General features: G+C 40.3%; 1 protein-coding gene across 1 annotated transcript in view; it reads right to left on the bottom strand.

Annotated features, from left to right (window-relative positions):
• LOC126448373 (sodium channel protein Nach-like) overlaps positions 1-24,137 on the bottom strand; it is a 117,658-nt gene that overhangs the window by 24,519 nt on the left and 69,002 nt on the right. Inside the window, exons 5-6 of the mRNA XM_050090996.1 lie at positions 21,598-21,784; positions 1,804-2,002 (exon numbers count right to left, since the gene is read on the bottom strand). Coding sequence (XP_049946953.1) covers positions 1,804-2,002; positions 21,598-21,784 — 386 coding nt within the window. The remainder of the gene's footprint in view (positions 1-1,803; positions 2,003-21,597; positions 21,785-24,137) is intronic.

Here is a 24,137-nt window from a genome sequence, read left to right on the forward strand (position 1 = left end):
GTCCCATAGTTCTCAGAGCCATTTGAACCATTTTGTCCAGAATTTTATTCGAAACAAATGCAAACAATTGTGGTCTAGTGGCGTGGCGAATTGTCATCCACAAAAATTCTATCGTTGTTTGGGAACATGAAGTCCATAAACGGCTGCAAATGATCGATGATCGCTCAGCTGGATCTGAGGAGCCAGTCCATTTCTTGTAAACGTAGCCCACACCATTGTGGGGTCACCACCGCCTTGTACAGTGCCAAATTGACAACTTGGGTCTATGGCTTCTTGGGGTCTGCACTACACTCGAACCCTACCATCAGCTCTTAGCAACTGAAATTTGGTGTCATCTGAACAGGGCACGGTTTTCTGGTCGTCTAGGGTCCAACCGATATGGTCTCGAGCCCAGGAGAGGCGCTGCAGGCGGTGTATTGTTAGCAAACGTATTCGAGTCTGTCGTCTGCTGCCATAACCCATTAACACCGTCCTGACAGATACTTTCGTTGTACATCCCACATTGATTTCTGCGGTTATATCATGCGATTGGTGTTTGTCTGTTAGTAGCGACATCTCTATGTAAACGCCGCTGCTCTCAGCCGTTAGGTGAAGGCCGTCGTCTACTGCGTTGTCCGTGCTGAAAGGCGATGCCTGAAATTTTGTGTTCTCGGCACACTCTTAATACTGTGGATCTCGGAATAATGAATTTGTGGTGTGCGTACTGTAAGATCTTCAGTACACACACCATCAGATTATTTGACTTGTCGCTCTAACGAAGTAAGTGAGCGTCGGCAATATGTCTCGTGGTCTTATCGTAGCGTGTTTATCTTCTGCCGTTAGGTCAGACGGTAGAAATGCCACTTGCACGTTTAGAGTTGCAGATTTAAACAGAACTCGATTAATTTTCACGCACATTTATTAAAATAATAACAAGCATAAAAATTACTTAACTTGGTTCTGGATGCTATTTACAATTGACAATCTGAAGTTCCTTTGGTATTGGCACCTTAATCTTATTCTGACATATATCTCATATATCTCTGATACTTGACAAAAGTGTCTATACATTTATCTTCGTGGCTATGTACAGGAATACGGTAATCTTATTAGGCGCAGACTAAAACTTGACTATAGACTGATACAGACAAATGTAGACTGGTACAGACTAATGCAGACTGACTAATCGAATGTCTGTCCACTCGTTATAATACCTCGCGGGTTGATGTATCACTGTGCGAGTGTGATCCGCGAGGAGAAAAGGTTCTACGTTAGCAGCAATCTCATCGGCTGCGTTACATATTAATACGCGGATCGGCGGAAGCAGAATTTGGTCCGTCTCTAAGACACCGCCATCTCGTAGTGCGGAGACGGACGAGCGCTGCGCCTGCGCTGTTGTGCTTTGCGGGGCGCGCACTAGTGGGAAAGTTGTGTATGCGCTGACTACACGGAACTATGTACACAACAGAATTACATAACGATTTAGGAAATGGAATGACCCATGCATCTAACTACCAGTCTGTTAACTGCCGTCGTGTGGCTGTCACTTTGGACTCCTTTTCACATGAATCACCCAAGTACAAATGACAATCCGGCTAATGCACTGCCATTGTATACCCTGTTTACGGGATACTGCCACCATCTGCACATGGCATATCGCTAGCCCATGACTTTTGTCACCTCAGTGTATGTATGGATTAGAAACACAGGTGTGCAGCCATACCTCGATCTTCAGTAACATGATTATTGACCCCGATTGTTTGTCAGTACAGTAACTAGCTTGCTCCTAAGGAAGCTGAACAACGTTTACGGCGTCGGACGTACTGAGGACGGACGGGTAGAAGTAGGGGACGCAGCGGCAACGGCGCATCATGTGTCTGGCGCGGCAGGCAGTGAGGCAGTTGGAGCGCGAGTAGTCGATCCTCGCCGTGGCGTAGCCGCCCTCGTTGGGGTACAGGCACTGGCGCTGCTGCAGCGACAGCCGGCGCACCGCGTCCGTGCTCATCGTCTGCTCTGCCGTCACCTGCACACAGCGACCAGCGCAGCCAGCGGCGTCACTCTCTAGAGACACTACCGTAACAGACACACATTAAACACAACACAAAGTGTTAGTCCACCCTCCCTAAAAGAACACGCTGAATACTCTGCAGATCTGTAGCTAGAGCACAACAAGCACCACGTGGTCACGTAACCTTCTACCGCTGCCTGAAGTCTTGGCAGCCAGCTGGTGTGTTTGTGCTAGGCTGTTGTAGGGAGGCCGGTCCAAGTGGACGTGCGGTTCTAGGCGCTACAGTCTGGAACCGAGCGACCGCTACGGTCGCAGGTTCGAATCCTGCCTCGGGCATGGATGTGTGTGATGTCCTTAGGTTAGTTAGGTTTAATTAGTTCTAAGTTCTAGGCGACTGATGACCTCAGAAGTTAAGTCGCATAGTGCTCAGAGCCATTTGAACCATTTATTTGTTGTAGGGAATCGGGGTAGGAAAATGGCTCGATGTGGAGACTTATCATAATGGCAGAAATGAGCTATCGGTTTGAATGTACCTCTGACCACGCCGTGAGCGTAGGCGCCCTATTTGGTGGTGTAAAAAATTAAATGGAAAGAACACGTAGAAAATGTTGTGGGGAAGGCTAACCAAAGACTGCGTTTTATTGGTATGGCGCTTAGAAAATGCAACAGACCTACTAAAGTGACTGCCTACACTACGCTTATCCGTCCTCTTTTAGAATACTGCTGCGCGGTGTTGGATCCTTACCAGATAGGATTGACGGAGTACGTCGAAAAAGTTCAAAGAACGGCAGCACGTTTTGTATTATCGTAAAATAGGTAAGAGAGTCACTGAAATGATTCAGGATTTGGGGTGGATGTCATTAACACGAAGGTGTGTTTCGTTGCGGCGGAATCTTCTCACGACATTTCAGTCACCAACTTTCTCCTCCGAAAGCGTACATATTTTGTTCACGCCGATCTACATAGGGACAAACGCTCACCATAATAAAATTAGGGACATCAGAGCCCGCACTGAAAGACATAGGTGTACGTTTTTCCGCGCGCTATACGGGACTGGAGCAATAAAGAATTGTGAGGATGGTTCGATGAACTATCTGCCCTGCGCTTAAATGTGATTTGCAGAGTACCCATGTAGATGTAGATGTAGATGAAGTGTTCAATGTGTCTACAATGAACGGTGCACCATTCACGTCTACAAGGTTCAGAAATGGTTCAAATGGCTCTGAGCACTATGGGACTTAACTGCTGATCTCATCAGTCCCCTAGGACTTAGAACTACTTGAACCTAACTAACCTAAGGACATCACACACATTCATGCCCGACGCAGGATTCGAATTTGCGACCGTAGTGGTCGCGCGGTTCCGGACTGTAGCGCCTAGAACCGCTCGGCCACTCCGGCCGGCTCACGTCTACAAGGAATGGTGCACCATTCACAATCATGTAACACATTGTAATAACTATGTTTACAAGAAGGTAATTAACGCAGGAAATGGAGACGAGAGTCACCACTTCTCAAAGACAATCGCCTTCAAACCCAAGAGGAATTTCTTCTGTTAGTCAATGTAGATCCAGCTGAACCAAATTCAGAGCAAACATTACGAAGGAAACTCGATACAAATCATATTTGGAGACAGGTACCTCTCATAAGGCGATTTATCATAGCGGCACATATAGCTATGGGCTAACAACGCAACAACTAGACGTTATCTGACCAGGGCGTGTAGTGTGGTCCGACGAGTTGCGATTTTGCGTCCTTTTCTAATTATGCAAGTCTTCGACAGCATCGACAGCCCAATGTGATGCACAACCTCACCAATTAGAGGCTGGAGGTGGTCTTTTTATCGTACCATGACTTGAGGCCACTTATTCGGGGTACCGTGAACATTATTTTAACACTTGTGGTCATTATCTATTGCCCATTCTGAGACATGCCGTCATCCATCCTTCCTGTTTCGACGCAATCTTTTTAACTCTGCATATTTACTAATTAAACTTCAGTAAATTGTCTGAAATACTGGAAGTGTACTTATCCCTTGGAATTTTCTCAACAGCTTTATCCCATTCTCACTACGCGTGGCGTTCAATAAGTAATACAACAATTTTTTCTGAAGGCAGATTGCTTTTATTCAAGATTCCAACGCACAGTATTATTCCCCAATCTTCTGGCTACAAAATCCTATTTTCCAAACTAATCTCCATTCAATACGACGGCCCTACGCCACCTTACTGCGAGGATCTGTATGCCCTCATGGTACTACTCTACTGGTCGGCGTCCCAGCTAATGTCTTGCTGCAGCATCACATTCTGCTTCCCACGGAGTGCATCCTTCATTGGGCTAATGCCGGCCGCTGTGGTCGAGCGGCTCTAGGCGCTTCAGTCTGTAACTGCGTTGCTACTATGGCCGCAGGTTCGAATCCTGCCTCGGGCATGGATTTATGTGCTCTCCTTATGTTAGTTAGGTTTAAGTAGTTCTAAGTCTGGGGGACTGTTGGCCTCAGATGTTAAGTCCCATTGTGCTTAGAGCCATTTGAACCATTTTTGAACCAAAACATTGCGCCGTCTTGCTGTTAGCATGTGGCGCGAGGTGTGTCGCATATGGCGAGAAGGTTTTTATAAATGTAGCGGGTGTTCTGACGGCTTCTATTGCTCTGTGCGCAATGAGGGAGTGATCGATTGTGTGTGTGATTTCTGTTCGGTTTCCTGCGTCATTTCTCTTAAAGCCGAAAGATGGTGTTGTTGCAAAGCATTGAGTTCACATGTTCGCATGTACTGGGTTTGCTTTTTGCAGTGTAGCCTTTTGTACGTAATAGCTTTCTTCTATTGTTAGTTTCCGATGTAAAATGTTGCTGTGTTTTAGAATGCTTAGATCAGTGGGGAGGTGGTTTTTGGGAACGGTTTTCGGCCTAACAGTTTGGAGATGTTAGTCGTGGCCATACATATTCATGAAACTGGCCATCCCATATAAGGAACTGAGGAGGATCTAGCAATTTTGGTTATACAAGATAAAGGCAAAAATGTGGGTCTACAAGAACAATTGGAGATTACTATACAAAGCGTAGGAAATTGCGATACATTAAATGAACGGTTTAAAGTTGGACATTTTTTTAAAATCTGTAACCATTTAACACCGTTAGCTTTCTGTCCTTGATGGGATTTGAATTTCCGGGCTACCTGGAATGGTTATCCATCATCTTTGTTTCTTCAGCATCTCTTTGATTTCGTGTTCCCATTCACGAAGAGCTCCCTCGAGTGACTCCAGCGTTTATCTGCACGCTGTGCCTTTCAGGAAGATACACGGACCGTGCGGCCATTTGGCTGCTATTATGACGCTGCCAATACCCACAGACATAACACTACGTTTTAGTATATTTTGTCAGTTGACGGTGATGTGCACGTACATCTTAAGTAAGCGTGGTTGCAAGAGAAGTAGCGACATTATCTTATTTTTATTGCTCTTGTTTATGTTTTATAATGATCGCTTTTAGAGGTTCTTGTACAGTTTCTGTTAATGAATGCTTTACCCTAGAAACGTGTAAATTCTACTGTTATTCATCCTGTAAAGAAGAGGTTGAGCTGACATTTTAATATTAGAGAAAATGTCGCAACACAAATTAAAGTGAAAGGCTAACGAATAAAAAAATTTTTAGGTTCACATACGACTTAGCCCTTCAGGCTGAAACTATGAAAGGCAAAAATTATCAAATGGAATATTCTTTGTAATTATTACCTGACCCATGTTGAGGATAAAAGAATCACTGACCGAGGTAGATCAAGATAGCATGGCCAACATGCTGCCTTGCGTTACCTGGCTGAAAGATAACATCTCGGAGACCTTGTAATGGTACTTTGACTACCGCGCCTTCACCAATACAAAGATATAATTTACGATCGCGCATGCAGAAGAGCGCTGCGCCAGCGTCCGATTTTTATAAATAATTTTGTTCTTTATTTTTTTTTTTTTTACTTTTGCGTAGGTTTTGGTTTTAACAGCTAATGGATTACTCTCTCTCTCTCTTGTCTTGATACGAAAGACGTGTATTTTTCCGCGCTGTGTTGAATGTGCTTTTGGGTGGAAATTAAAATTATATTACAAAGCGAGGTTGTTTCAATAGTGATTCGAGGTGGTTATCGCCAAATTTGTGAACTCATCATGACAGTGACAACTTTAAGAAGTTTTCAACAGACGGAGAAAAGTGAAAGACTACAATTGGCGTCCTGGTGACAGACTTACAATCTCCGGATTTGATACTAGTGCAATTATTATAAATTTTGGACATTTTATCTAATTTTAATCACTTAATCGCATCAGAAAATGAATTTGGACTAAGTTTAATTCATTTAAATTGTAACGTTACGTACATGAAATTTACAACAATATTGTTTTCTGTTATTAATTCGTGTTAATTTTCATTTTCATGCTGAGGAAATTAATTTGTTAAAAAAAAGGGAAAAGGATAACGTTTCATAAAATAATTTGCACGGACGCGAAAGAAAAATTTTGGATTCAAAAGTGTATATCTGACGCCACATTTGCAACATAAGACTGAAGAACAAAAAAAAATTGGTGAGTACAGAAATTTACATTTTTTGCAGTTTCAAGCAGCCATCTGTACTTCCTTTATTCCGATCCATTTATTTCGAAATTGTTTTTCCTAATTGTAGTTAAAATTGATTTACTATTATTGCAAATGATAAGTGAAGAGCATATTCACAGTCATTTATTTGTGAGAGGGAAATTTCAGTGCCAGTTTAATAATTCAATGTCTAATTAAAAAATCATATAGAAATATCCATTTCCATAAGAGAAATTTCAGATTTCAACATATCATATTTAAATTTTTTTTTGCCATTGGAAAATTTTATTTGCAATTAATTACGAAAATCGCAAGATGGACGCTAGACGCGTAGAAATTGTTCCCGCGGACGAGCTTAGTGAAAGTGACACATTGCAACACATGTCCGACAGTCAAATTAATATTGAACTTAATAGTGAGGATGTTCAAGACATAATTTTACCGGATCGATTAAGACAACAACCGCTATATTTAAACAGATATACAGGCGAATGGAGAGTGAGTACTACGTGACAAAACGCGACATTGACAACGTCAACTTCAGAACCAGACATCAATCAGACACAAAAAAATGACGAAACTAAGACACAGGACTCTGACATACTCAACCAGATTCTGAAGTTACTTGGTGACCAAAACAGAAAATTTGACGCTTTAGACGACAATTTAGAACGTGACATTAGGAAATTTGACACTAAATTCGATGAACTGACACGGGACATAAAACAAAATTTTGTAAAACAATCGAGACAAATTGCCGACTTGACAGAAACCACCAGTAGTCTTGGAAGGAAATTTACTGACTTATCAGACAAGGTTACGAGACAAGAAAAGGTATTTATGGAATTCAGTGACGAGACAAAAACTGACTTACAACGATGTAATGAGAAATTGTTAACAGTAGTTTTTGAACAACGAAAAAACCAGTACCCAAGTTGACGAATTACGACAGTCACACAATTCCGTAAAAACAAACCAAGAACACTTAGACCTTACGATTACAGACCTTTCAGACAGATTAAATGATGTAACATTGGAGCAGAAATCCTTACAGGAAAAGTTAGAAAAACTTGAAGACAGAGCAGATGTAGCATCTTTAAAGAATGACACAACTCTAGCAGAGAAACTTGTACATGAATGCAAATTATGTGATGATTATTTAGATGAGAAGTTTGAGACAATGACACAGATCATTTTAGATAAGGCAAAGGAACAAGTAAAGGGAGAAACAGATAATATTCAGAAAGAGGTACGTAAACTTAAAGAAAATGTAATACCAAGTTTGTCAGTGATACCAAAACCCATAACAGGCAACCAAAACACAAATGAGAATCCGAATAATGCTAGACCCAGCACACACCCGAAAATAGGATTACCAATGAGTGATTCAAATCCCAATAAACCATTTTCATGCGATGAGAAAGACAAAGTGCATCCGATTGTTTTCATCCGCTCTTTTGACGGTATTTTCCCGAGACATTGGTTAGAAGCTGATAAAATTCGATATGTTACAAATTTCTTACGTGGCAGAGCCGCTAAGTGGGGAGCAGCAATGAAAAGATGATGTTTAACATTTGAACAGTTTGAACAAGCATTTCTTGAGGAATTCTGGTCGATCACAGAACAGCAAAGTTTAAAACGAGAAGTATACAGTCCAGAAATTTACAACCCCAAGAAAGAGATTTTACGTCAATACTTTGAACGCTACCTAGACAAAACATTATATTGGACAAAACCAGCAGATTTGCCAGACGTAATTAGAGCACTTAAAAGCCACTTACCATTTCCTTACCGTGATAAATTAATAGGAGTGTCCGAGGGCAACATAAAGAATTTTTTCAGTTATGTTGATGAGATAGATGTTGTTTACAGAGATGAGATCAGGAATTTCAATCAATTGTATCCGATCCATCCAAGAAATTCGCGTACGCACAACAACAGAAATGACAGAGGCTATTGGAATCCGCCTCCGACACCACAACAAAACACTCAAAGAAATAATTCGCACTACACTGGGACAAATCCATTCAATATTAGGAGAAACAACTCGCAGCATTGGCAAGGAAACGGTAATTATTACTATAATGGTTATCCGAACAGTAATTACAATCAGAACAATAACAGTTATATTCAAAATAACAACAACAGAAGAAGGAACCGAAATCATAGAGATCAAAGAAGAGAGGATAACAGGTACCATCCAGGATATTTTCCGAGATACAACATACAACAACATCCAAACATGTATTGTAGGAATAACAGTAATGACAATACCAGTTACAGTCATGGGCGAAATAATGTATGGGGAAATCACAATGGACCACCGCCACGATACATGCAATACAGCAACCCTCAATTCCTACCTAACGGAACTCCCAATGCGACGCGAGTTAATGTCAACAACCAAACAGCTGATACTTGGGTGACACGCGACAGAAATGTAAATATTATTGAGTTGGGCAATGACCCCAACCCGCAGCAACAACCGAATTTGCGGGAAACGAACGACGACCGAGCTAAGCGCTCGAGTTACGGTCGATACGGAGCAGAGCGCAACGGAACCGACGATTTGTTTTCTCCGATATGATGACAGTAAGAAAATAGAAAAATAATTATATCAGGATGTAGATTTTAATAGTACCAGTAAAATAAAGAAGATTACTCAGGCTATAACACGAGTTATGATTGGTAGTTATGAAGTGGAAGTAATGTTAGATACAGGAGCAGCGGCAAGTGTCATTTCAATGTCTTTATATAATGAACTCAAACAAATAATGAACATACAAACATTGCCAGTACAGAACTGTCACATTATAAGTGCCACCGGTAACAAATCAAAGAACGTGAAATTTCAAGCTCTCATTAACTTCACATTTTCAAATACACCACTCAATTACAGTTCTCTGGTAGCGGATAAATTATTTATGCATTGCATATTAGGAATTGACTTTTTGAATGAATATCAAGCAATGATAGATTTAGGAAAAGGGAAATGTCATTTAACCGTAAACCAACAACAACTGACAATAGAGTTAACAGAGGGTAAAAACTTAAATAGTAAACAAGGTAAGTTTGAACAGTTACATTTTGTGTATCCACCAGCAACAAACATATGTGATTTAACTTTTAATGAAGCTGTATCTCAGGGAATTAAACCTAATGATTCGTATGTGAAAAGCACAGAATCTGAATATCTGACGAAGGAACAACAACTTGAACTACTTGAAGTGTTGCAGCAATTTACTGAGGTATTTGTGGAGAAACCTGGAATTATTAGAGGCTATACTTATGAGGTGGATGTTAAACCACACAAAACATACTGTAGAACATATTATAATATTCCTTGGTCGAAGAAACCCGCAGTTTTGAACGAGATTGAAAGAATGCAAGCTTGGGGTATCATTGAAAGGTCACATTCACCATATTGCAGTCCGATTCTAGCAGTTAATAAAGAGGATGGTAGTGTAAGGTTAGTGCTGGACGCACGAGAAATTAACAAAGTCATAATTCCAATCAACACACGACCTATAAATTTGGAAGAACAACTTTTAAAATTTCGTAATGTACAGTATTTAACCAATATCGACCTCCGCTCATCGTTTTGGCAGGAGAACCTCCATAAAAACAGCCGTAAATACACTGCATTTCTATGTGAGGGAAGTAGTTGTCAATTTTGTGTTCTACCCTTTGGTCTACGAGTGAGTTCTGGAGTATTTATTGAAGCCTTAGATGCTGTTCTTGGACCACAATTGCTATCGCAAATCACAGTTTATGTTGATGACATTGTCTTTGCCACCACTACTTGGGAAGAACATGTTAAACTTTTGAAGCAACTTCTGACTAAATTTTCTGACGCAGGTGTCACCATCAATTTATCAAAGACGAAATTAGGGAGGAGAGAAATCAAATTCCTTGGTCACATCATATCAACTGAAGGCATTTATCCAGACTCAAGAAAAATTGATGCAATTAAGAATTTTCCATCCCCACAGAATCGTAAACAACTCAAAGCCTTTCTTGGTCTATCTTCATTCTTCAGGAAATTTGTACCCTACCATCTTCTTAACAGTCCACATCTTCTATCTTTACTCAAAAGAAATAATATTTGGAAATGGACAGAGTTCTGTCAGAGAGATTTTGAAGCAATTGAGAATATTTTAGTAAATGCACCGTTGTTATGTCATCCTGACATGACGTCAGACTTTTGCCTAGTAACAGATGCAAGTTCCTATGGGCTCGAAGCATTTTTATTCCAAATTCATGTAGAAAATGAACAAACAGTCATCAAACCTATCAGTTTTGCTAGCCGCACGCTCACTGAATGCGAAAAGTCATAATCAGTGACCGAGCGCGAAACACCTACCATAGTATGGGCATTTCGCAAGTTTCGCTACTTTATATGTGGAAAACGTACTAAGCTTTATATTGATCATCAAGCTTTTTCTTTCCTGCTATCATGCAAGTTATTACATTCACGTCTTGCACGCTGGTGTGCACCACTACAAGAATATGATCTTGATATTATATACATAAAAGGAGAATCCAACATTATAGCCGATGCTCTATCTCGTTTGCCACAAGGTCTACAAGAGTTTTCAGATGAGACAGAACAAACATCAGATTTACAAATTTTACTCATGTATGACGGTACATTTGCACCTTACTACAAAAACATGTGCAGGAAGTTAGCCATATTGCAGGACAATGATCCCAGGTGGATCCAGATAAAGAATAAATTACGTACAGGAACAGACACACATCTTGAAAAATATTACACATTACACAAAGAAGTACTATTTCACCGACAAAACCCTGAATGACAGCATTGGTGTGTTTGCTTACCAGAAGCTCATGTTGATGATTTTATTTTATTTACACACAGAACTTGGGGACACTATGGCGTAACCAAATGCACAGATAAGATTATACAATAGCACTATTTTCCAAATTTAAGGCGAAGAGTATTGAGGAATATTAGGAAATGCATCATATGTCAGAAAGCCAAATATTCTAATCGCACAAGCATGAATGAATTGCATCCAATCATACCTAAGAGGCCATTACATAATTTCTTTAGATATTGCAGGACCCTATCCACAAGCACGTGGAGGAATGAAATACATCCTTGCTGTGTTAGATGTTTTCACAAAGTATTTAAAATTATATGCTTTACGTTCAGTTTCTACCACTGCTATTACCAGACGTCTATTAACAGATTATTTTGTAAGAATAGGAAAACCTGAAGTTATGATCACAGATAATGCAGCGTATTTTACCAGTTTAAAATGGAAGACTTTTATTGAAGAACAGAATGTTAAACATATTTTAATTTCAAGATTTCACGTGGCAGGAAACCTGGTAGAAAGAACATTTCGAGAATTTGGACAGTTTACGAGAACACACACACCAGAGAAGCACACAAAATGGGTAGCATACCTAGCACCATTTGAACAAATAGTGAACAATTTAACTCACATTTCTACTGGACACGCACCAACCGAATTAATTATGGATGAAACAGAAAGAAATGAATGGACAGACCCTCTACCTAAATTTACAGCAACAACAAATCCTGTTAGTTTAGAAGAAAAGGTAAGACAAGCTTACACAACATTATGTGACAAAGCTAAGGAAAGAAAGCAGAAATATGACAGAGGTGTCAGGAAAGCACAAACATTTCAAGTTGACGATTTAGTTTTACTAAGAACATTTCCTAAACCCACAAAACTGAAACATTTAAACAGGAAATGGCAGGTCTTATATTTTGGACCATACCGAATTGCAAATATTCCACACCCTGGCTGTTATTCATTAGAATATCCATTAAGACATAAACCCAGAGGTCTAGATCCACACAGACATTCGAAAAAATACATACAGTAAAATGTTAGCTAATGAGAAGAAGATAATTAATATGATATACAGTTATGATGAGCCTACATTGAAGTTATACAGATACTTACAATCTAATGAATGCAGGTAAGTCTAAAAAGCAATGTGAACCATCCAATAGCTAATTAGATATTTGGTTATAAGAGGAGTTGCTATTGAGGCATATACACATTAGAGGAGGCATAAACACATTAGAGGAGGCAGAGAACTGAACAGAAATATTTTCTTTAGGAGGCATGATGATATGAGCGATGTGAGTGAATGAATGAGATGAGCGAATGTAATTTTAGTTTAATAAGAAGATAAACAGTAATATGGAGGGAGGTAAATGGAATATAAGATGAGAAAAGGGTATTATTATTGCTGAAGTAAAAAAGTAAATGATGATGAATAAGAGGAAAATATATGTAAAAATGCTGAGGAATAACTATGTTATTTCGTGAAGAATGAATAATGGATAGGTGAGAATATTATGAGTAATTGAGAATATATTGAACGCTATATCACATGTACTCATGGAACACAGAATGAAAGTAGTGGAAAGAGTATTATTTATTGAAAGATTGGTATGCCTGAGATAATAACTTATGTGATGTCTTATATATTCTTATAACTAAAGGTGAAAGTATAGATTTATGTGGAAAGAATTATTTACAGCAGCCACTGTTGAAAATATACCAGAAGATTTAAATCTATAACACTTTAACACTAATCTAATGGGAACTTGTAATGAAATTTTTGGAGTTATGTAGGCTTGACACTTCAAATTGGGAGAATTATTTAAGAGAACATATTTAGCAGTCCTCTAATGGCATTATTAAAGCTTATCTACTGTACTGAACTAATGCACCATTAAATAGATAGGAGAAAACAAAACGTCAGTCCTCTGTTGCGGCTCATACTCTCATCCATCCCTCAGAAAAATTTATACATGTTGATGAAATATTTGACATTATATAATTTGTGATTATCTGACAGTATGGAGAGACATACACACATATTTATCTATGAATAGAATTTTACAGGTACCACAAGGTAAATACAGAATGGATATACAGCATGGAATGCAGCAGCAATTATCTAAGAAGGTTTATTTATTTATTAAGTAAAACATTTATTTATATTGCTTGATACTCATGAAAGGAAGGAGATGAACTACACAAATTTTGTAGGAACATGATTGACTCGAACTATATATATATATATATATATACCACACTGATGTACATACTTGTAGGATCCTAATATATTTAGAGGGGCACCACTCTTAGAAACAGTAATAGAGGGGTATCACTCTTAGAAACAGCAATAGTGGAGACACCACACTCAGAAACGGTATTAGGTATAAGAAATTTTACATTATATTAAGTAAACGTGTATTTTCTCTATCATATTTTATTTTGTGTAGTCCACTGTAGGAGATAACTTTACTAGTATTTATGAAGTAGTTAGCAACCATTCCATGAACCTATCCTCCTACAGAGGGCTGTCTTGAAGCTTGAAATATGTGTAAATTTTATTCCAGGAGGCAAGAAGAATTTTAAGTTGAATATTCTAGCGAGTTGCCACAATTATCTTAAAATGTTGCAAGTGTAACGAAAAGGAAAGGAACAAAAAAAGGAAAGAAAGGAAAAAGAATGAGCTAACAAATAAAATAAATAAAATGTATATTTCAATCTGAATGTAATGTAATTCACATTTCAGCACAATGATATTGAATGTAACGTAAAAATTTACTATATTTTCAATTTAATTCTGTATATGTACTATATGACAACAATGTAAATATCTCATGTAATGATTAATTGTGAATATTTGTATATTTATGTACTTATTATATCAAGAAATGTATTTTAAGGAGATGTTAATGAACTGCGAAGGACTTGTGCATGTAGCACATGATTCATATAAATGGAACTGAAAATGCAAAGAAGAAACCAACGTGATGGAACACTGGTCAAGAAATATTTACGTATTGTCAATATGCCTTGAAGTGTATGGTGTAGTGGAAGCCGGCAGGTCTTCAGGTTGGTGTAAAGGACAAGCTCATCACCTGTCGTAGGCAGTGAGGTGGGGTCTAGTGTAGCAGGGGATACAACCCGTCGGCTCTGAACAATGACGTCATTCCTTAGTCATAGATAGTAATGTCTTCACTTCGAGGCATAAATAATAAAGCAGTTCTGTGCTCTAATAAGCGCTATCATTAAAATAATTGAACGTGAATCTAAAAGCGATCGCTTGATATTAGATACAGATGCTTCAGTAGCTGCAAAGTGTTTTTTGGCTTTAAAAAAAAATCTCACGAGATAGAATAAACTGATCCTAAGATACAGATGCTTCAGTAGCTGATAAGCGTTTTTTGGCTTTTAAAAAAAAATCTCACGAGATAGAATAAACTGATACTACTTTATGTTACTAATAGCGGAGACGAAATAAACAGCACATCTACAATTTGTATCCCATGTTCCACTTAGGGTTTACTGAAGCGGAGGATACATCGTTCAGGTGAAGAACAGGACAGTAATGCTAGTGAAAACGAAGAAATCGCCTTACGACAAACTCGTATTCCGGACTATACTTAAGCAACACACTTCGAATGAGCTTTTAATTTGTATCGGGTTTCATTTGCGGTTTAGTGAAGCAGGGGATACATAGTTCAAGTGAACAACAAGACACCAATGCTAGTTGAAACTAAGAAATCGACTACGCTGAACTTGTATCCCGTACTGCACTTAAGAAATACAGTTCGAAAGACTTTCGAGATACAACTGACATACATGTAACGTGATGTATTCTTTGCTAGTAATTTCATTCATTTCTTTCCATTGTATTTTGCGGAGAAATACTAAGATACAAACACGCGATATCGTTAACGTGAAAATACTACTGGCCCTTACTTAGGTGAAATAAAGTTTCTCTCGCATTCCTTTGTTTCTCAACATTCTCCTCAGCTCTTTCATCTTTGTAATACATGCTCTCTGGCGACTTGTGACGTCATTGTTCAAAGCCGACGGGTTGTATCCCCTGCTACACTAGACCCCAATTTCGTGTTGACACAATGAACAAACTTTGGATTTTCTTCAAGTCACACTCAAGAGAGCCAGGCAGTACACACACACTCAGAAGCCGATACTACGTTTAAAGACACTGGAGCAATATACTAGAAACATTTATTGTTCGAATTAATTCCATTGTAAACACGAATCATGTGAACTGAATTCAAACGCTGTGCTAAGCAACGATAATAAGCCGCAGTTCAAAGACATTAATGTTACGACTCCTAAAGAAAATACACACCAAAAAGACTGTATACGATGACTGATATGCAAAGAGCATTGTGCTCAGAAATATTTTTTTGTAATATGTAAATTTCTTATTTTCTCATATATATGTATGTACGTAAACTTTCTATACTGCCACGCTCGCTTGCGGAGCGTGTCAGTATAGGAGGCATTGTAATGGTACTTTGACTACCGCGCCTCCGCCAATACAAAGATATAATTCACGATCGCGCACGCAGAGGAACGCTGTGCCAGCGACCGATTTTTATAATTTTTTTTTTTTTTTTTTTTTTTTTTTACTTCGGCATAGGTTTTGTTTTTAACAGCTAATGGATTACTCTCTCTCTCTTGTCTTGATACGAAAGACGTGTATTATTCCGCGCTGTGTTAAATATGCTTTTGGGTGGAAATTAAAATTATATTACTCATACAAAGCGAGGTTGTTTCAATAGTGATTCGAGGTGGTTATCGCCAAATTTTGTGAATTGATCATGACAGTGACAACTTGAAGAAGTTTTCAACAGACGGAGAAAAGTGAAAGGCGGGTCGTCCTACAAGGGAATTAGGATGACAGCCATGAAGACTATATTGTAATTAGTACTGCGTTTCTAACAAGATTATAAGGTAAATTTCCACTAGTTTCTGATGCTATTTCCGTACAGTCGCTTTTTGTAGTGTTGCCGACCCGGTCTGCCATGCACGGTCAAATTACAGCACTATCTCAATCAATAATACAAAGTCCGCCTTATCCGTAACTGAAACCACCAAAATTCAAAATCCAATCAGATTTTCTATTTTATATTTTCACGGCAGAACCCCGAGTAAAGGAGACACTACAACCTCGAAGATAGGGCAAAATCACTGTCCTTATAATGTCAGAAATGTAACTGCTGATTTCCAGGTTAGCAGCCATACAATCTAGAGCCCAATGGCATCGGATACTATCATGCCAGATTGTATGTCTGTACGAGGATAATGAAGGTAATGAATGAAATCTGGCAACTTTCATTCTCCTAGAAGCCTCAAAAATGGTTCAAATGGCTCTGAGCACTATGGGACTTAACATCTTAGGTCATCAGTCCCCTAGAACTTAGAACTACTTAAACCTAACTAACCTAAGGACATCACACACATCCATGCCCGAGGCAGGATTCGAACCTGCGACCGTAGCAGTCCCGCGGTTCCGGACTGCAGCGCCTAGAACCGCACAGCCACCGCGGCCGGTCCTGGGAGCCTCCATTTGAGGATAAGTTCATTGGGAAGATAACGTGTTGAAACTCTTGTGTCCTACGTAATCGTTGGGACCATCATTCTCGGCGTGCCACTCTACTGCCACGTCGAAGGAAGCGGCAATGATGGTCGTTATACTGACATTCTATGGTGCTACAAACATCGTCAAACTGTCCGTGTGGGCGTTTATTTATTTATTTGAAGAATGAATAATTAAAATAAATAAATCTCTGCTCCTACCTCAAGATCTGTGATATGGCTGTTCCATACACATGGCCAAGTAAAAAATTTTTCTTGGTTCTCAAATGTTCAAACGTGTGTGAATTGCTAAGGGGCCAAACGTCTGAGCTCATCGGTCTCTTGACTTACACACTACTTAAACTTATGCTAAGAACAGCACACACACCTATGCCCGAGGGAGGACTCGAACCTCGGCGGGAGCGGCCACACAATCATCTTGCTTCTCACAGGGGGCCGTTCAGATCCTGTATGCCGTTGAGTATGGCCCTCCTGAACCCATCGATTTCTTATTCGCATGTCCGACATTGGATCCCGTCCAATGCGAGCAGCAATAACGCAGAATAATGCAACTCAGTATTTTTAGGCCTGTATTCTGTCGTTGAATTACAAAACATGCTCGTAGACGTTTCTCATAAACAGCCAACATTCAAATGCAGTTTTTGGATTACAAATGTGCTGGATAATCCTTTCCAATATACAGAATGCGGATGGCGTTGTTGCTACCTTTGTTGTGCAGTTGCGCTGAAATGATAATCAATTGCTTACTCAGTCGTCAGAGAGACATTAAGGGCCCCGGATTCTTTATTATCGTCGATTCGACATACAACTGGTGCTTCAGTGTCCACAAAGATCATCAACAGGCGACTCACAGAAACGGGGCTGAGCTCACGGCGCTTCTTGCGCCGACTGCCGTTGACCTCTGCAAACCGACAAGGCCGTTTGTAGTAGTGTCGGGCACTTACGGCCTGGACTCTCATAGACGGAGTAGACTTGTCTTGAGTCCCGCTTCTGACTGAGCCCCGATGACCTGCGAAGACGTGTCTGGAGAAGCCCTGGACGCTGGTGTGATACCACCCTGACTGTTGCCCGCCATACGGCCCGACAGGAGTGATGGTCTGCGGTGCCACTTCTGCTCGTAGCAGAACCTGTTTGGTTGTCATGTATTGCATTCTTACAGCACAGCGGTACGTCGACGACATTCTGCACCTCGTTTTGTCGTCCTGTGTTTACATTTAGTTCTCCCGCCCAAGACGAGAATTTCTACTGCTTGTCTTCGAACATTCCAAACTCTACATTGGCCACCAAGGCCGCCGGAACTCTATCCAGCTGAGAACTTTTGGAGACTTATGGGCAGTGGCCTTCCAACTAGCTCGGAATTTTGACGATCTAACACACCAATAGGACGGAATTTGGCACGATATCCATGAAGAGGACATCCAACTACTCTATCAATCAGTACCAAGCCGAATAACTGCCTGAATAAGGCCAGAGTTGGACCAACGCGCTATTTTCTTTTTTTTTGGTTTATTTGTTGAGCTGTACTCTAACAGAGGAGAAAGTGTCTGAACAAGCCTGATATATTTTACTACATTCGTGGACATTTTGTGATCGCCACACAGAGACAGAACATAGTGTCATTTGTTAAAAGTCTAAATATGCTTGTTTTTCAGTGAAACTGGGGCATCAAGATAAATTATGGGGCCGTCACAGAGTGTGTAGCGTTTGTGTTTTGGAGTTAAGAAACTGGTGAAAGGAAAAATTAAAGTCCGATGTATTAGAGTTACAATGATGTAGCGTTCACCAAAGAACCGCCTGGCTGAATATCACTTCTGATCTTGTAAAGCAAATGGCTTCAATAGTTAAAAAACAAAAAAAAAACAGGAATGATTTGCTCTTATTTGGAGTCTGCCTGAGGACCTGTCCCACACAGTCCTGATGTTCCTGCATGCATCGCTCCTAAGAACGTTCAGCTACTGTATACCGAATGATGTTGTACATCAGATGAGCTTTCTGAAGATTCTGATTGGCTGGTGTTCAAGACATGCCCCAGCATTCCATACAGCATGAGCTAAACGGTTTAAATGTCCCACACGATACTTCAGAACTTTTAGCTTCATGGGTGAAAGAAAAGAAGTTACTAGCTCCAGAAACAAGTGCAACATCTTACAGAGACAGAGAGAAACACTTGGAAAAGTATTTTAGACAGGAAGATTTTTAGTATTTGACTTCCAAACCTCATCAACAAGTTAGGACCAGAACACAGGACAGATTACTGCAGGCTCTTCAAGTTTAAAAGGCGTGTTGCTACAAAGCCGCAACTTTCTAGCCTCAGTCCCAGTCGGTCACTCTGTCCATCTCAAGGGGACACACGAGGATCTGGACCTCGTACTTAAAAATCTAAATTAGAGTAAACATCAATGGATTATCTGCGGTGATTTAAAGATTTTGTATGTGTTCTTAAGACAACAGCAGTGTTATACCAAGTACACATGTTATATTTGTGAATGGAACAGCCCAGATAGAAAGAATCATTCGACAACACGAGATGGCCTCAAAGAAAAACATTGATTCTAGGATCGAAGAACATCGTTAGGGAAAGTGTAATAAAACTAAATGCATTGATTGTACCTTGTGAGCCACTCGATTAGTCACAGCACAGAATATTCTACTACCACCAATGCATATTAAATTGTGACTGATGAAGCACTTTACAAAGGAACTGGATGAAAATGGCAATCGTTTTGAATACGTAAACAACAAGTTTCCTGCGTTGTCAGAGGCAATGTCAAAGAGGGTCTATTTTGTAGGGCCGCAAATGATTGAACTAAGTAAATATGAAATTGTGAAGAATGCATGACTCTTCAAGAAAAAGGAGCTTGGATTGGTTTGAAAGAAGTGGCTCCTAAGTTCTCGTAAGATAAGAAAGATTTAAACTAAGTGAACACGTGAATAACAAGGTGCAAAAATATAAAGTCTTAGGATGCAACATCAGTCTGGAAGTACATTTCCTTCACTCATATTCAGACAAGTTTCCACAAAACCTCGGGGCAGTGAGTGAAGAACACAGGGAGAGGTTCACCAAGCCATTAAAGAAACGGAAAGTAGGTATCAGGGTCGGTGGAGTGCATCCATGACGGCCAACTATTTTTGATTGCTGCAACGTAATAGTCCTGCACAACACAAAAGAACATGTGACACAAGAAGTTTTTCATTCAGACGGCAGCGGCACCATTGACTTGTTCCCGAAAGTGAACAAAATGGTTGGATTTGGTGTTTTCCCTTGAATTTTATATGTTAAGTCTTAAGTAAGGCTGTTTTCTTATTTTTGTGGACTAAATTCTCTCTTATCTCTGAAAATAGTGCAATAGATTACGTATTTAAATCATGGTTAGAGCGTTATGTTAGTCTTGTAGCTCATACAAAATGCAGAATTTCAACTTTGAAGCATACTGTAAAGTTCTGTACAAAGTTCAGTTTTCAAGAATCGTAAATTGATGCATAAGATAGAATTCTTTATGTTAATCATGCGTCTTCAACATAAAAAAATAAATTATTAGATTCCAAAAAAGCCCCCCAAAGCTTTTTCCTTTTTCTGCTCTCCTTTCTTTTTGTGGCCTGTTTTAACTTTAACAGTTTACCTGCGTTCGGTGAAGGCGATTCTACACGTTTTTATATTCACGAATCATTAATAACGTGAGCTGTGACTAATCAAGACGCTCATAAGGTACATTCAGTGCATGTTCTGATAACGGTTCTATGGCACAACAGTAATGTGAAATGGGATTACATACATTCAAAAAATTCTAACAAATGTCTGTGACAATATCATCTCCAACGAGCCACATTTCCTTTCACGAGTGTCCATTTCGAAGAACGTTTGTCAGTGCATATGTTTTGCAGTAGCTCAACAGGAGTCATTCGCTATTAAGTGAGTGCTTCCAAAAGACAGCCACACACGTAATTGCATGCTTGACAAGGCTGCTTGTCCAAGTGTGCTTGAGGGTGTGTAGGATAAATTTTCGCAGGCATCAGAAGTGTACAAACATCTTGATTGTTGATCGAATTTCGATTATGAGTGGTGGTGTAATCGTTGACGCTGGTGTGCCAAGAATATGGAGGCATGTGCAAGCATCTGTAAGTGATTTGATCTGATGTAGTTTTTATTTGGCGCTGTTAAATTGCGTTCTCTACAGAGATTGTACTGCAATGCAGGTCAAGTTAAAGAATACAATATTACATGGAGAAAGAGAGAAGAAAACCAACAATACTGTGAGACAGTTTCCTTAGCATATATAACGTGAATAGTTAATATGGGAATGATGTTTTAGTTTCTTTAAACACTCTTTTCTCCATCTCATTTCACGTCCTCTGCCCCCTCCCCCCCCCCCCCCCGCCCCCTCCCTCTTTTTTTTTTTTTAACACAGGCCAAAAGACTGGCAAAACTCGCCATTATCTGACAAAGAAGTTAATGCTTGTGCAAGCATGCTGGAACTGTGTTGAGGTGCGAGGAATTTGAGCATGCTTGCTCAAGCATACTTGCAGAAGCATCCTTGTCAGGCTTGCAGTGACGTGTGCGGCCGCTTTAAGGTGTCTACGGGCCAAGCCCAGTACCTGGAGGAACGCCTCCGACGCGGGCTTCACGATGTGTCCCCTGGCGATGACGTCGGGGAACTCGACCGGCGAGTGCACCAGCACCTGGAAGCCGTAGAAGGAGAAGGTGGCCGCCTGATAGTCCTCCAGCTGGGGGTCCAGCAGCACCGTCACCCCCGACAGCAGGCCGGCAGCGTTCGTGCGTACGCTGGTCGGGCCCAAGGACCTGAGCAGTACGTTATAGAAATTGCTGGACCAACCACGGGCACCAATTTTTTGATCAATCAAGGTTACATTTATTCATATTGTGTAATTGCACTTGTGTATAGCATCTGCAAGCTATGAGGACGAGTAAAAAATTATTATACTTTCTTCATATCACACACTTAAACCTAATAGTGTACATCTCTAAAATTGTTACACGACCTGTACACCAGGTCACTGTGAACCTCAATTACATGCTTTAGAAATTGGTTGAATATTGAACATTTTCTAATGAAACTGGATTCTCGTATACTAAACGCATTTTATTTCACCTTTGTCACATTCTTTTTCAATCAACATTAGCATGCATGCATCTAAAATTCGAGACAAAGAAAACATCGGCATGTAAGTTTTCAGTGATTGAACTTGAAAGTGATTTGGATCCAAAGATTTTATTTGCCGTTCTATTAGATGAAGATGCTATTCATGTAATGAAATGTACATATTATACAAATATTTTGATATCTTCTCAATTATCCACAAATCCATTCATTCATTAGTTTCAGACTCTTAGAGTATGGACTACAATGTTACCGGCAGCTGGCCAGAATCTTCTGTTAGGGAGAGTTGTGTTGCAACAATGACCATTCTATTCGTGGACGGCTGTATTTTCTTCATAGCTGTCGGCAGACTGATTAGTTTTGGCCTTGTCCATAACTGCTGCTGGAAAGGAAAGTCACTTAACGTCAGTTTTACGATTGAACTATTCTAACAGTACTTCCATTAGTAAAAAGTCATTTCTTCGTGCCGTTTTCGCATTAATGTATTTCACACTCAACGAAAAAGTAGTTACAGAATATGTCCTCCAGGGTCACAGTGACCCTTTAAAAAATATTTCCGTCACATTAATTAGACAATAGTGCCTCACTTCTCCAAACATCAGTCTTCTGCTAGGTCTCACTCAATATTAGATTCACTTTGCTGGTAGCTGGTTGTGTATGTGAGGTGGCCCACGCGTAGTAATAAATAAAAATCTCTAGGGCCAGATTAGCGCCGGCGTACACTTGTGGAGTTAAAATTCTTGGACTACCGTCTGCGCATACGCTCTTACAGCTGGTACCACTGTGGACATGTACCCCTACCACTTCAGCTGCGTCCTGTCAGTGACAGCGTCAATATGTCCGCTCCGCCAGCAGTTTGCGCCAAGGAGGATCAACGACCGGTGATTCCATTTCTATGGCCGGAAAGATTCATTGTAGACTTTCAGCACAATACGGGTTCAGTGTAGTTCCATGTGAAAATGTTTATCTGTGGATGGAGATGTTGAAAGTGGCCAGACGGTGTGACACACGAAAAGGGAGTGGAGCACACGCCAACGTTCATCATAGTCGAAAAGTTTCAGCAACTGAAGAAATGGTTTAAGCAGAAGAGCGAGATACCATCGCTTTTGTAGCGTCTTGATTGGACGTCAGTCATAGTTCAGCCTATCAGTTCGTCCACGGTGAACTTGACTTTGATAAAGTTTCTGCGCTATAGGTACTGACACAGCTTATTGAAGAACTCAGACTCGTTGATATCTGCTACTAAGGGCCCGCCTGCTTAGCTGGGTTATAACGAGCTCGCCTCTGATGCAAGCGGGCCCGGGTTCGATTCCCCGGCCAGCTGGTATGGCCGAGCGGTTCTAGGCGCTTCAGTCTGGAGCCGCGCGACCGCTACGGTCGCAGGTTTGAATCCTGCCTCGAGCATGGATGTGTGTGATGTCCTTGGATTAGTTAGGTTTAAGTAGTTCTAAGTTCTAGGGGACTGATGACCTCAGATGCTAAGTCCCATTGTGCTCAGAGCCATTCGATTCCAGGCCGGGTTGGAGATTTTCTCCGCTCGGGGACTGGGTGTTGTGCTGTTCTCATCATCATGTCATCCTCATGAAGTCGGCCAATGTCGGGCTGACTGCAATAAGACTTGCACTTGGCGGCCGACCTTCCGCGGATGGGGCCTCCTGCCCAATGATGCCATACGCTCACTTCATTTTTTTATCTGCTGCCAAGGCTTGCTCTATTGTTTCAACTGGGAAGGCGACTAATTTTTGACGCGGGTAGTCCCCAGCGATGAAACGTCTTTTCATCACTATGAGCCAGAATATGAAGTAGAGACACAAGAAGCCATCGGCAGGAAACTTTATGCCAACAATTTTTTGGGACGCAAATGAGATCATTCTGGAAGAGAGCATGGCAAAGAGAGTTACAGTGAATTATTGGAAAAAAGCTAAATGCAGCAATTCGCACCAAACGTCGAAGTCAGTTGTCAAAATTAATAAATAAAAAGTGTTGCTGTTGATTGACAATGTACGACCGCACTCG

Source organism: Schistocerca serialis, chromosome 1, assembly GCF_023864345.2.
Source record: "Schistocerca serialis cubense isolate TAMUIC-IGC-003099 chromosome 1, iqSchSeri2.2, whole genome shotgun sequence".
Lineage (NCBI taxonomy): Eukaryota > Metazoa > Arthropoda > Insecta > Orthoptera > Acrididae > Schistocerca > Schistocerca serialis.